The sequence below is a fragment of the Protobothrops mucrosquamatus genome, unplaced genomic scaffold, assembly GCF_001527695.2.
Source record: "Protobothrops mucrosquamatus isolate PMUCROS unplaced genomic scaffold, P.Mucros_1.0 scaffold_142, whole genome shotgun sequence".
Classification (NCBI taxonomy): domain Eukaryota; kingdom Metazoa; phylum Chordata; class Lepidosauria; order Squamata; family Viperidae; genus Protobothrops; species Protobothrops mucrosquamatus.
Window position 1 is genome coordinate 473037 of NW_015386218.1, and position 13172 is coordinate 486208.

Here is a 13172-nt window from a genome sequence, read left to right on the forward strand (position 1 = left end):
ATCCAGTACCAGGAAACTGAAGATCCCCGAGGACTCTGCAGCCGACTCCACAACTTTTATAGTCAGTGGCTGAGGTTAGAAAAGCACAGTAAAACCCAAATGGGGGACTTGGTTGTCCTGGAGCAGCTGCTGGCCTTTCTGCCCCCACAGATGGAAAACTGGTGGCGGGAGTGTGGAGCAGAGACCAGCTCCCAAGCAGTGGCCCTGGCGGAAAGCTTCCTCATGAGTCAGGCAGAGGAGCAGAAGGAGCAAGTCGAATTGCAGGTGAGAGACCTTCCCTACTTCTTTGGTCTTCATAATATGTCGAGATGTTTCACTAGTTCTTGCAGGACATTGTTCCATTATCCATTCTAGAAGACAAACTGGAGACAGCTGTTCCTTTCTTACATTGTAGGCTCATTGATTGATAATGGGGCATTGAAGTTGTTTTTAGAGAACAAGTATCCAATTTATGTTGTGTGATGTCTTATTCAAGTCTTTCCCTCTGCAGACCAGAGATCCTATGAGAATCAGGAATCCATCAAATCCCACTCAAGAGCTATTTTTCAGGAGGATCTATCAGGAATCCGCAAGTCAGGATATCTCAGATGGTAATCAAAAATCCACCCATTCCCAAGAGAGGTCCCAGCTGTCTTACCTTCTCTATATCTCCTCTCCTGTAGAATGCTTCCTCCTATTTTATTAATTTTCCTTTTAAAAATTCTGTCATCCTCACAGGGAAGAATAGAACGAATTTGACTCCTTTTTATGGTGGTGCTGAAAGAGTGGTTGAAGCTGCAACTCAAGTAAGAGAGGTATAATAAAACATAAAATGTTCTCAATGTTAGCATTTTCTTTGAAGGCTTCTCAATAATAACTGAAATAATCACATTAACATCTTACAGTTTCTAAATCGCCTTGTTTATAAGAAAAATAATGTCGCCAGGTTAAAAGATGAAGCAGACTGTTAAAATCCAAAGAGGGTGGGCAGATCAAGGCCCTTCAGCCTTTAAAGGAATTTCTAATACTCCAAATTGTGCCTGAAATTTGAGGCCAAACATTCCAGCTTTGGAAGGAATAAGAAAAGCTCTTCCCAAGCAGCTTTCCCTTTTTCAGCTATTGGGTTGGGGTAGAAGGAGTGGATTCCTTGTAGTCTGAGGAGCAGCCGAAACAGGGCTTGTGTGTCTTTGTCTATTCATGACAGCCATGTAAATCCCCGGGTGCCTCTCATACAACTTTAATGAAGGTTTTGAGCATGGATAAGATTGTTCGTTCTGGAGACACCACAAGCCTTTTACTTAAATTGTTAAATGAACCGTCACCACAGTCCCCGCATTTTCTTCTGCAAACACTGGTTTGATTGGCATGAATGATAGGTGGGGATTCCAGTAGATGCTCTCCAGATGCTGAACATCTTGCTGATGGATGGGGACAGACAGGGAGATCCAAACGACAAGTGTGATTAATTTCACTAAATGGCCTGAAATGTATATCTTTGCTTGGAATCACTTAAACAATAGGACAGATCTTGAAAATCCTCCTGATTTTTCTTCTGTTTTCTTCTCATTCAGGAGGGTCTTGTGTCCTTTGAGGAGGTGGCTGTGTATTTTTCCGATGAGGAGTGGTCTCAGCTGGATGCTGACCAAAAAGCCCTATATTGGGAAGTCATGCTGGAAAATCATAGGAACGTGGCCTCTTTGGGTAAGAATATGCTACTCCCCAGTCCGAGTGTTTGGGAAGACTTTCTGTAATTAGATATATTAGCTCTTTTTATTATTATTTTATTAAAGGAATTTTATCAGAATAAAAACAATACAAACTTTGACGTATAAATAAAGAAAATAACTGATTAATAAGAAAAAACTATGATAACATTTAGAAAAGAAAAAGATGAAGTAATAAAAGAAGTTAAAATTTGTCCCCTGTTTCTAAGGTTACATCATTGGTTCCCCCTTTACATAATTTATCCATTCTAATCTTTGAACACAAGTTTGATGACAAGATCTTTTTTTTTTCAGCAGTCCATCGAAGGTTTCCAATTACTAATAAATATAGATAGTATCCTTATCTTAATCAGAGTCAATTTAGTCATCATTAAGAATTCTGTCATCTTCCCCAACCAGTCCACAATTCTATTTATTGTAGAGCCCTTCAGCTTTATGTGTATGATAGTCTCACTATGGCTGTCATACTCATAACCAACATGAAGTGTTCTGATTTCAGTTGGATACTAATCTTTAAGTTCTCTGTATCACTGAATGTCTTTGAATCCAAATTTTTCTAGCTTTTTTATAAGTCCACTAAAGCATGACAAAAAGACCCTTTGTCTTGTCCACATTTCCAGTGTAAGTTTAAAGTACATTTATACACGTTTGAATATTTTTCTACTGATTTTCACATTATTCGGCCTATTTAGAGGTTTTAGCAATTACATATTCATCTTTTCTATGCAATTGAGATTCAAATTCTGCTTCATGTTGTTGAATACTACAGTTCCCTTTATCTACCTAGAGTCTTTCTGATACGAAAAATACTGACAGTTACATGTCTATGGAGATTCTCAGTCATCTAGGTCATAGTTGTCCCATAGGTACTTTTTCAAGAGGTAACTGGACTTCCTTGTGAATAGAATAGAACAGAACAGAATAGAATAGAATCTGGAAGAGACCCTGGAGGTCTTCTAGTCCAGCCTCCTACTCAAGCAGGAGAACCTATAACATTTAAGACAAGTGACTGTCTAGCCTCTTCTTAAAAACCTCCAGTGATGGAGTGCCCAAAACTTTTCATTTTTCTTTTCTGTGAAGGTAATAATGGGGAGGAAAATGAAGATTCCGGGAAACTATTACAACTGATCAGTCGTGGATACAACACAAAGAACCCTACAATTCTAATGGAAGTAGAAAGCCATGAGAGAAACCAGTCAAATAATTGGAATCAGGAAAGTTCATCTTCTGTTCATGCATCTATAAAAACCTCTGTGACACAACAAGGAAAAATAAAGAACAAATATATTGGAAAATGTATAAAACTATTCAAAGACAAATTTGATGTAAACGAACACTATCAAATCCAAACCAAAGGAGATTATATATCTAGAGACAATGGAAAAAATTACAAATGGACCTTGTTCCATACATCTCAAAAAAGAACCCAGGCAGAAGAGAAGCCACATAAATGCAAGGAGTGTGGGAAGAGCTTTGTTAAGAACCATCAACTTATCTATCATAAAAGGATCCACAAAGCAGAGAAAACATATAAATGCAAGGAGTGTGGGAAGAGCTTTACTAGTAACAGTCATCTTACATGTCATCAAATAATCCATACAGGGGAAAAGCCTTATAAATGCATGGAGTGTGGAAACAGCTTTACGAACAGTAGAGAACTTACTTCTCATAAAAGGATCCACACAAGAGAGAAGCCCTACAAATGCACAGAGTGTGGAAAGTGCTTGAGCTCACTCAGAAATCTTTCTGTACATGAAACAATCCACACAGGGAAAAGGCCTTATAAATGTATGGAGTGTGGAAAGACCTTTATTCATACAACTCATCTTAGTTCACATACAAGGACCCACACAGGAGAGAAGCCCTATAAATGCATTCAGTGTGGAAAGAGCTTTACTCAGAGCAGCAATCTTACTTCCCATGAAAGGATCCACACAGGAGAGAAGCCCTATAAATGCATGGAGTGTGGAAAGAGCTTCACTTTTAGTACTTCTCTTACTTTGCATTATCGGATCCATACAGGTGAGAAGCCCTATACATGCGTGGAATGTGGAAAGAGCTTTACTCATAGGAGCAGTCTTGCTTGCCACAAAAGGATCCATACAGGTGAGAAGCCCTATAAATGTATGGAGTGTGGAAAGAGCTTCCCTAAGAGCACTGACCTTATTTTCCATAAAAGGATCCACGCAGGGGGAAAGCCATATACATGCCTGGAGTGTGGAAAGAGCTTTGTTAAGAACTCTCAACTTATTTACCATAGTAGGACACATACAGGGGAGAAGCCATATAAATGCATGGAGTGTGGTAAGGCTTTTATTACAAACAGTTATCTTAACTTCCACAAAAAAACCCATACAGGGGAGAAGCCTTATAAGTGCATGGAATGTGGAAAGAGCTTTTCTACAAACAGTTATCTTAACACCCATAAAAGGACCCACACAGGGGAGAAGCCCTATAAATGCCTGGAGTGTGGAAAGAGCTTCACTTGTAGTACTTCTCTTACTTTCCATTACCAGTTACATAAAGGGCAGACACATAAATGCATGGAATGTGGAAAGAGTTTTTCTACAAACAGTTATCTTAACATCCATAAAAGGACCCATGCAGGGGAGAAAGCTTATAAATGCATAGAATGTGGAAAGATTTTTTCTACGAACAATTATCTTAACAAACATAAAAGGACCCATACAGGGGAGAAGCCGTACAAATGTATGGTGTGTGGAAAAGGTTTTATGATGAGCAGTCATGTTAAATACCATAAAAGGATCCATACAGGGGAGAAGCCACATAAATGCATGGAATGTGGAAAGAGCTTTATTAAGAACTACCAACTTATTTACCATAGTAGGACACATACCGGGGAGAAGCCATATAAATGCATAGAGTGTGGAAAATGCTTTTCTGTCTCTAGTAGTCTTACCCGCCATAAAAAGACTCACACAGGGGAGAAGCCTTATAAATGCATTGATTGTGGAAAGTGTTTTTCTACGAAGAATTATCTTAACACCCATAAAAGGATCCACACAGGGGAGAAGCCGTATAAATGTATGGTATGTGGAAAAGGTTTTATTATGAATAGTTATCTTAACTCTCATAAAAGGACCACACAGTGTAAAAGCCCTATAAATCTGTGAAATGTAACATCTTCAAGAGGACCAATGGGCGAATGTTCCATATACAAATACATTTGGGTGATAATCTGTTTAACTGTTAGGTTTAGTTGTTGAAATATATGCATTTCCTAATTACATCTACTGAATTTTTTGACTCTGACCTTCACAATTGGAAACCCCAGAGTGATGAATTTACTAATGGAAACCAAATGCCACCAATGCCATTTCACATAAATAAGAGAACATCTTTTTTTCTTCATGTTTATCCCATTTCCAGTTGGATCATAATAAAGAAAGCCCAAATCCCCAATGAAACTTTATAAAAGTTTAATTTTTGAGAGCAAGCATCGGGCTGAGCTAGCAAAATGTCATTCCAGGCATACTATGGGAAAGGCATGAATCACGAAAGATGTCAGATGCCTTTCTTTCCTTTCTTTGAAGCTCGCTAGCAACTGCCATAACTAGGAATGGGACAACTGCCATAACTAGGAGGAAGGGGACATTTGGCAGGGGAAGAGCACTGGAAGCGGATTGTTGTAAGGATTTGTGGAGTATGGACATGAACAGGAGCCAGTGGTACCAAACTGAGCCATCTTCCTGCCCTCAAGGACACCAGCCCTGGGAAAGGAATTATATCTGCTGGTGAGGCATCAGGTTGCTAAAACATTGGACCAGGATTGGATTGGACTGATCTATCCAGGGGAAGGGGTTTGGACATTGGAGATTGCTTTCAATATATGGTTTTTGTGCAGTTTTTTCAGAGCTTGCCTTGCTTATGCTGCAATTGGTATCTCTAGTAAAAGTACCTTTTCTCTAACATCCATGGAATCAAGGCTCATCCTTTCCTAGGGAATAAACTATGGCCAGTCTGACAAAAGAGTTGCAGAAATAATAACTAAATATGAATTATCAAAAAAGTGTGATGCTAAAGAAGATACCTTATGAATAGAATGGTTTAAGTAGCCATTGTTTTACAGTTAAGCTTTTTATAGCGGTCAGTAGAAGTTATATAATGAATTGGAAGATGTTGAAACGGAAAACTTCTTGGGATATTGTGCTAAATTACAAAAATGTTCAAAAAGGAAACTGATGTGACAGTGTAACATCAGATCCTCTGTGACTTATGTTTAATCCTACAAAAACCCCAACGGATTTACAATCTCCACCTCAGTGTATTTAGTTTGGAGAAGGTGCTCAGATGAGAATGTATCCCGGTATTGAGTTGGAAAATGATTGATCTAGGAGGGATGGGATCAGGCAGACATTTAATATGTATTGCTTCCACAACAATCAGAAGGAGCTGCATCTCCCTGATGCATCTCTTCAAGAGAAAACTTTTTAAATCTTTCTTCCTCTATAGCAGAAATGAGAATGGGAACTTCTGGACTGTGAGAAGCAATACGAAAAATAATCCAACTCTTTAGTCCATTGTGAAAAACAGCTAAGTCAACCAGTGTGAATGGAGAAGGAGGGAACTTCTTTCGGTCAAAGTCCTGTCATGATGAAATAGAATAATCACATAGATAATTAGAGTGTGAAAATAGTTTCTGTATGAAGAGATTCTCTCGCACAAAAAGGAGCCAGAATGACAAAAAGCCCCTGAAATGCATGTGCAAAAGAAGCAGAAGGACCATATTTTACCTTTCTATGGTGAGATGAGGGCTAAGAAAAAGTCTACATTTAATGTAAATGAAAATTTATATCAGTGGTGCTGTATATAACAGCTGCAGTCTCTTCTTCACTGAGAGTTTGTTGTATACAAGGGGAAAGCTCGCAACAAGGGGAAAATGCAATTTGTAGAGATCCAAGAATTGGTAAGAGACAGAGGTGAAAAAACTGCAAGAAAAGAATGAGACCCCCATGGAAGTGCGCTTCGTGCAGATGGCCAAGGTTCAGAATTCTCCATAGCAGCTCATATATTAGAGGATTATGCATGGGAAGGGGAGAGGAAAGCCCTTTGACAAAGAAGATAGAGATAAAAATAGATTACGTATTTCCCCCAAAATACATACAGTAGGCGAGCGTGCATAACCAGGACGATGTTCGGTATAAACAGCGGGGCGTTGCCTTCGCATGGCGTGGAGACACAGCTTCAATGTGCGGCGGCAATTGATCCAACTTTGGAGCGTGGGGGCAGACTACTGGTTCTGAGAGAGTTCAGGGAAGGGGGGGTGCGCATGCCATTCATGTGCCAATCCAGCCCCTGTGGCCCTTGGGCGAGGGGAAAGCGGGGGCGGCCAGGCAGATGCTCCTCTAGGTGGAGCAGTGGTTCTTTGCCCCAGCAAAGCTAGGGGACTGTCTTCCTGGTCCGGCACCACCGCCCAGTTGCTCTCGCTTCTCCCAAGCATTTCTTTGCTAACCTTTCCAGCTCCATCATGTTTCTCTGTCTTTGTCACATTTCTCCGTCTTCGCGTGCAGAGAAACAAGTTTGTGGGGCTAAAAAAAAAAAGTTCAATCAGACCTTCCAACTTGGTGAGATCTTTTTTTTTCACGAGAAATTGGAAGGTCTGATTGAACTTTTTTAGTTCCACAAACTTCTTTTGTTTCCCTGCATGTGGAGGCAGAGAAACATGACTGAGACGGAGAAACGTGAAAGAGCTGGAAAGGAGGTTAGCAAAGAAATGCTTGTGGGAAGCTTCCCCTCATGCCTTTGCCTCTGCCTGGGTGCTCAGCCTGCTAAACTTCACTTCTAGACAGGTGATTGATTTAGCGAAGTAAACGCATGGGGAGAAAAGCAGGCACTGCAGTGAGACCAGTTTTTTTTCCTCGCTACTGGATTTTTGCTGCCATACTGTTTAGCTTTCTTTAAACTTTAGTTGATGCAGAATTGGAAGGATCCGCATTCTGCATCAAGTAAACTTTAAACAAATTTATACAGTATGGCAGCGAAAATCCGCCAGCGGGTAAAAAATCTTGTTTTTTTGAGATACCAGACTAGCGTGAATTCATGTGCCTCCAATCCCCTTGCTTGTTGCAAAGCCAGATTGGAGCCCTTGGGCTGCTCCTTCCAGACAATTTTAGAGCCAGCCCAAAAGCGAAGGAAATGGTTGCCACCCACCTGATCTCTGTGGGGCTTCATTTCCAAAGACCCTCTGCACAGGCTCCGGACAAACCGAGATCCAGGACTGAAAAAGCAGCAACAGGAGCGAAGGGCTGTTCAAAGGAGGAGGAAGAAGGAGAAAGTGGGAGAAGCCATTGAGCAGGCGAGGCGCGACAGGTGTCAGGGTGTGATAGGTCTGGCTGCAGGGGCCCTTCGGCATGGTAAGCTGTTGTAGGACACATGGGGCAGCTCTCCCCCACCTCCCACACTGCCTTGTGTCTAGCAACCAGATGGTGTGATGGAATGGGCAGCCAGCAACCATGCAATCTCTTAAGCAGGGCTTATTTTTGGGTAGGGCTTATATTAGGCCCAACACTAAAAATGAACCTAAGTTCTTCTGTTCGGGGTAGGTCTTATTTTGGGGGGAAAACGGTAGATCAAGCAAGACAGAAATAGCTGCTAACCTGTGGTAAGATAGGATAGGATAGGATAGGACAGGACAGGAGCTGGAAGGGACTTTGGAGGTCTTGTAGTCCAGCCCCCCACTCAAGCAGGAGAACCTATACCTGTTCCACTGGTTAATTGACCTCACTGTTAGGAACTTTCTCCTTAACTCCAGGTTGCTTTTCTCCTTGATCAGTTTCCAACCATTGTTTCTTCTCCTTCCCTCTGGTGCTTTGGAGAATAATTCGACTCCCTCTTCTTTTTTGCAGCCCCTCAAATACTGGAATACTGCTATCATGTCACCCCTATTACTTCTTTTCTTTAGAGTAGCCAAACCCAAATCCTGCAGCCGTTCTTCATATGTTTTAGTTTCCAGGCCTTTGATTATCTTAATTTCTCTTCTCTGAACTTTTTCCATGGCCTCAACATCTTTTTTGTAGTATGGTGACCAAAACTGTTTGCAGTATTCCATGTGTAGCCTTACTAGGGTTTTATAAAGCGGTAGTAATAATTTGCGTGATCTTGATTCTATGCTTATGTTTGTACAACCCATGATTGTTACCTTTTTTGGCAGCTGCTGCACATTACTAGCTGATAGTCAAGTGATCGTCTACTAGGGCTCTAAGGTCCCTCTGACAGTTACTATTTTTGAGCCAGGTCTCACCTAATCTGTACTTATATCTCTCATTTTTCCTGCCTAAATGTAAAACTTTGCTTTTCTCCACATTAAAACTTATTTTGTTGGATAGGGCCCATTGTTCAAGTTTGTCAAGAACTTTTTGAATCTTCAACTTGTCTTCTGTGGTGTTGACTATTCCTGCCAGTTTAGTATCATCTGCAGATTTGACGAGTTCCCCTTCTATTCCCTCATCTAAGTCTTTGATGAAGATATTGAAGAGTGCTGGGCATAAGACGGAGCCTTGTGGTACCCCACTGCTTATTTCTCTCTGTGTGGATATAGTACCATTGAGGTCTACTCGTTGAGTACAGTTTGTCAGCCAGCTACAAATCCATCTGGTGGTGATGTTGTCTATTCCACCTTTTCCTAGCTTACCAGGCAGTAGATTGTCGTCTACTTTGTCGAACGCCTTACTGAAATGTAAGTATACTATGTCCACAGTGTTTCGCTGGTCTAATTTGGCCACTTTATCAAAGAAGGAAATAAGATTGGTTTGGCTACCAGTTATAACTTTGTTTGCTTCTAGTTGTTCGCAGATCTGTTTTTTGAGTACTTTTCCACTATCTTCGCAGGTACTGATGTTAGACTTATTGGCTTCCTGGGTCTGTTTTTTTTCCTTTCTTGAAGATGGGAACCATATCAGCCCTTTTCCAATCCTCAGTTACATCCTGTGTTGCAGAATTTTTAAAACATATGGTGCAATGGTTCTGAGATAATATCTGCTAGCTCCTTCAGACCTCTGGGATGTAATCTGTCAGGTCCTGGTGATTTATATTTGTCAAGGTTGGATAGGTGTTCCCTTACCATTTTCTTGCTTAACAGAAAAAGAGTAAAATAAGCAAGGTCAGGTTAGCATTCAGTTTACAAGTAAGGAGTGGGAGTTTAAGTGTGTCTAATCAAAGTTTTTGTGGGAAAAACAATTGTTGTCTTTGCATCTGCTTACTGTACAATAATAAGAAAAGCCCTAACCTAATAATTGTTAATAAGCAAATATAATTGGGAGGATTTTAAGCCTGAATTTACAAGCCTTGCGGGGTGCAGCTGTTTATTCAAATATTACTACTGGTTGATTCTGTGTCAAAATGGAGAGAAGGCACCAATTCCAATTCTCTGCCAGTTATTGTCCAATGTTTCATTACAAAAATGGAACAGAGTGTCAGTCAAAGAAAAATAGACAATTATTGTACTTTTCTTTTCATTAATGATCTAGCAACATCCCAGTTTCCTTAAATCAGGGGTGTTTAAACTTGGCCTTTTATGACTTGTGGACTTCAACTCCCAGAATTCCTTAGCCAATGTACCTGGTTGAGGGATTCTGGGAGTTGAAGTCCACAAGTCGTAAAAAGGCCAAGTTTGAACACCCCTGCCTTAAATTCTACAGACAGCTTTCCTACTGAAATTTCCTGAGGGTGTTTACTGTTCAATCCCTAAATAAAACACATTTCTCCTCTTCTTTTTCTCCCCTCAGTATTTTAATTATATGTTATCTTTTCCATAGTTGCTTTCCATCCTTTTGCAGTTCCAACTTTTCTCCAGTCACAGATAAGACGCCGCTTTCCCCTTTTCATTTCTTCTCCAAGGAGCCTCCTTGTGAAGTAAAATTTCTGGAAAATCCTCCAGTTTCAGCTTTCCCCCCATTTTGGAGCAGTTTTTTCTTTCCCTTCAGCGTCCTTTCCTGGGTCCAAAGCAGCTGCTCGGCTTTCCCGGTGATTCTGAGACATCCTGAGCCAAGAACTGGACAAGGGCAGCTGCAGATACACAACCAGAGGAATAGAAATACATTTTCCCAGTTGTGGCTTCCCTGCCCATGTCTCATCTTCCTCCCCTTCAGGCGGAGTTCACAACAACCGCAAGACACAAATAGTGTTTCCCAAAGAGCCTCCTGGTTCTCGTCTTCTGACCGCCCATCAGTTTCTGAGAGGATTTGGGCCCATTTTGAGGCCAATCTCTGGGGAGCCTTCAGGTCAAGTGTTCTTGAGGGAAGAGAGTTCAAATCCTCCAGATATATTTTTTTCTCCATGTCCACAAATGATCCCTGGATAGGAAGATGGAAAAGGTGCCGCCTCTGGAGATACCGAAGCCTTTGAGAGGGTCTTTTCCTTCTCCCATACCTAACATCCCTGCCCTCCTCCTCATCTCAGACGCGCTCCTGTTTCCCGCCCTTTCGGGTAATGCTAACACTTCGCGCAGAGTCCACCAGAGAGTGCTCTCAGCCTCAGGAGGGAACTGGGCATGCGCAGGACTGCTCCGCCAGGGCAGACTACCCGGGTCGCCCGGAGAAATCGTAGGAAGAGGCTGCTCTTTCTCTTCCCCCCTCCCTCCGCTGAGAGAGAGGCGAGGGCGGGGCGTGGACGGGAGGCGCAGAAGCTGCCGGGAATCCCTGCGGGGAGGCGGAGCCCGACGAGACTCCCGATTTACACGAGTGGCGGCTCTGCCCGTGGAAAGGGGTACCGCGCTGGAAGCGAGTGTGGAGACGGGCCAAGTCTTCCCCCGAGGTGGGAGTCCGGGGTCCCATCTTCCGCTGCCGCCCTTTCCCATGCAGGGGCCCGCAAGGAGAGAAATGGGGGTCGCCAGAAGGGAGGGGCCGTTTCCCCCCATTTCCCGGGGAGCCTCTGCATGGTGGGGGGAAGGCGCGGCTGTCCCGAAGTCCCCCTGCCTGTTCCGGGTGCAAGTCCGGGGCCCCGGGTGGAGGACCGGGACTGGGGTGCTGCTTCCCCCGCCTCTCCCCACGACCTCCAAGGGGCTCTGCCGGCAGACAAGGGACGCAAGTGGGGCTGAGACGCAGCATTCGCATCCGGTGCCCGAATGGACCGGTGTTTCCCAAACCTCTTTCAAGCCTGGGAGTTGGAGTCCATAATTATCTTCATTTTTCCGTCTTTGGAAAAGCGTGGATGAGGCTAAGAAGTGGGGGACGTGTTTATCGGAGTTGCATGAATCAGAAGCTCATGTTAGACTGTCAGTGGTTCATTCATTCTGGTATTCGTCCTCTGTGTATCGGATGGTGGCTTGTTAATTCAGGCTTCTGAAGTTCCCAAAGGGGTTTGGGCCAGAATGATTAATGGGGTTCTGCTGTCTAAAGTTTTACTAAAAGTTCTAATGTTGATTTATTGTCTTATGAAATCGATTGAAATAGCTCTCATCTCAACTGCTGTTTTCTGACCTGAGACATTTATTGTTTGTAGGATTGTTCTTAACTCTAACTCTCTAACTTTGAAATCATTAGAAAAAATAACCAGGAATTTGAAATTCAAACCATAATTTAAATGTATTTGTCCAGTAGTTTGAGTCTTCGATCAAGAAGGATTTATCAGAATATGTCCCAGCTGTTAAAGTTCAAATACCTAATAGGATTCCTCACTTTCTTCCCTGATTTTAGTGGTTTTCTAAGATATTCTTCTTGTTATATTTATTTTCGGGGTGGGGGTGGGGAATTGATTTTCCTGGTACTTAATTTGGTTTTCCATTTTGGAAATAGAAGCCGCAAATCTTTAGTGCAGTATAGGTACAATATAGATTGGGTTTCGTGTCTGAGCAGGGGGTTGGACTAGAAGACCTCCAAGGTCCCTTCCAACTCTATTATTATTATTACAGTTAAGAGGGTGAGTGAACATCACATTAAGGTGTGTTCTTTCAAGCCCTGTGTTTCATGTCAACTTTGCTCTTATGGTTGGCTAACCAGTTTGGGGTAAAGGGAAATTGTGTGAAGCAGCCTTCGTGTTATAGTTTGACTTTGTTCCCCAAAAGCCAACACTGAAAAACAGGAAGTGAGCATCCTAAGCCAGGGTCATTTCCTTGGCATTTCATTTGATTTGAACTCAACCTTCATGGCATCGTTAGAATGTTGTTCCTTCCCAGGATCATTTCATTCAGCATTATCCATATTAGGGGTTTTCTTCCTTTTCCTCACTGACAAAAGGTAAACTTGGGATGAGCCATTTTTGGAACGTCCTCCTTTTCTCTTCTCTATGGCTCCAGTTACTTACAAACATACAAACTTAAAAACAAGAGGGAGTAACATCCTTAATACTGGTAAACGTCTAATGCCTAAATGTCTCAACATGAAGGACAAGAAACGTGTCAAAATTCTGTATTTCATTGCAGTTTCTTAAGCACTTTGAGTTCTAGCATCTTGTATGATCCCTAATTGTAGGGTATATATGATCTTAAATGTGAAAGGGAACTAACTTGCCCTT

At 42.1% G+C, this 13172-nt stretch overlaps 2 protein-coding genes and 1 pseudogene across 2 annotated transcripts; all 3 read left to right on the plus strand.

Moving 5' to 3' along the window:
- The first annotated feature begins 6 nt into the window (after positions 1–6).
- On the plus strand, positions 7–1735 carry LOC107290005 (zinc finger protein 213-like). Its single transcript, XM_029284648.1, has 4 exons — positions 7–264; positions 476–590; positions 718–794; positions 1551–1735. Exons 1-4 carry the CDS (start codon positions 100–102, stop codon positions 1728–1730), a joined length of 537 nt encoding a protein of 178 aa, XP_029140481.1. The 5' UTR covers positions 7–99; the 3' UTR covers positions 1731–1735.
- A 1584-nt stretch (positions 1736–3319) lies between these two features.
- On the plus strand, positions 3320–4951 carry LOC114922760 (zinc finger protein 160-like). Its single transcript, XM_029284654.1, has 2 exons — positions 3320–3809; positions 3894–4951. The coding sequence occupies exons 1-2, from the start codon at positions 3326–3328 to the stop codon at positions 4835–4837; spliced, it is 1428 nt and encodes a 475-aa protein (XP_029140487.1). The 5' UTR covers positions 3320–3325; the 3' UTR covers positions 4838–4951.
- A 6417-nt stretch (positions 4952–11368) lies between these two features.
- LOC107290016 overlaps positions 11369–13172 on the plus strand; it is a 38042-nt pseudogene continuing 36238 nt past the window's right edge.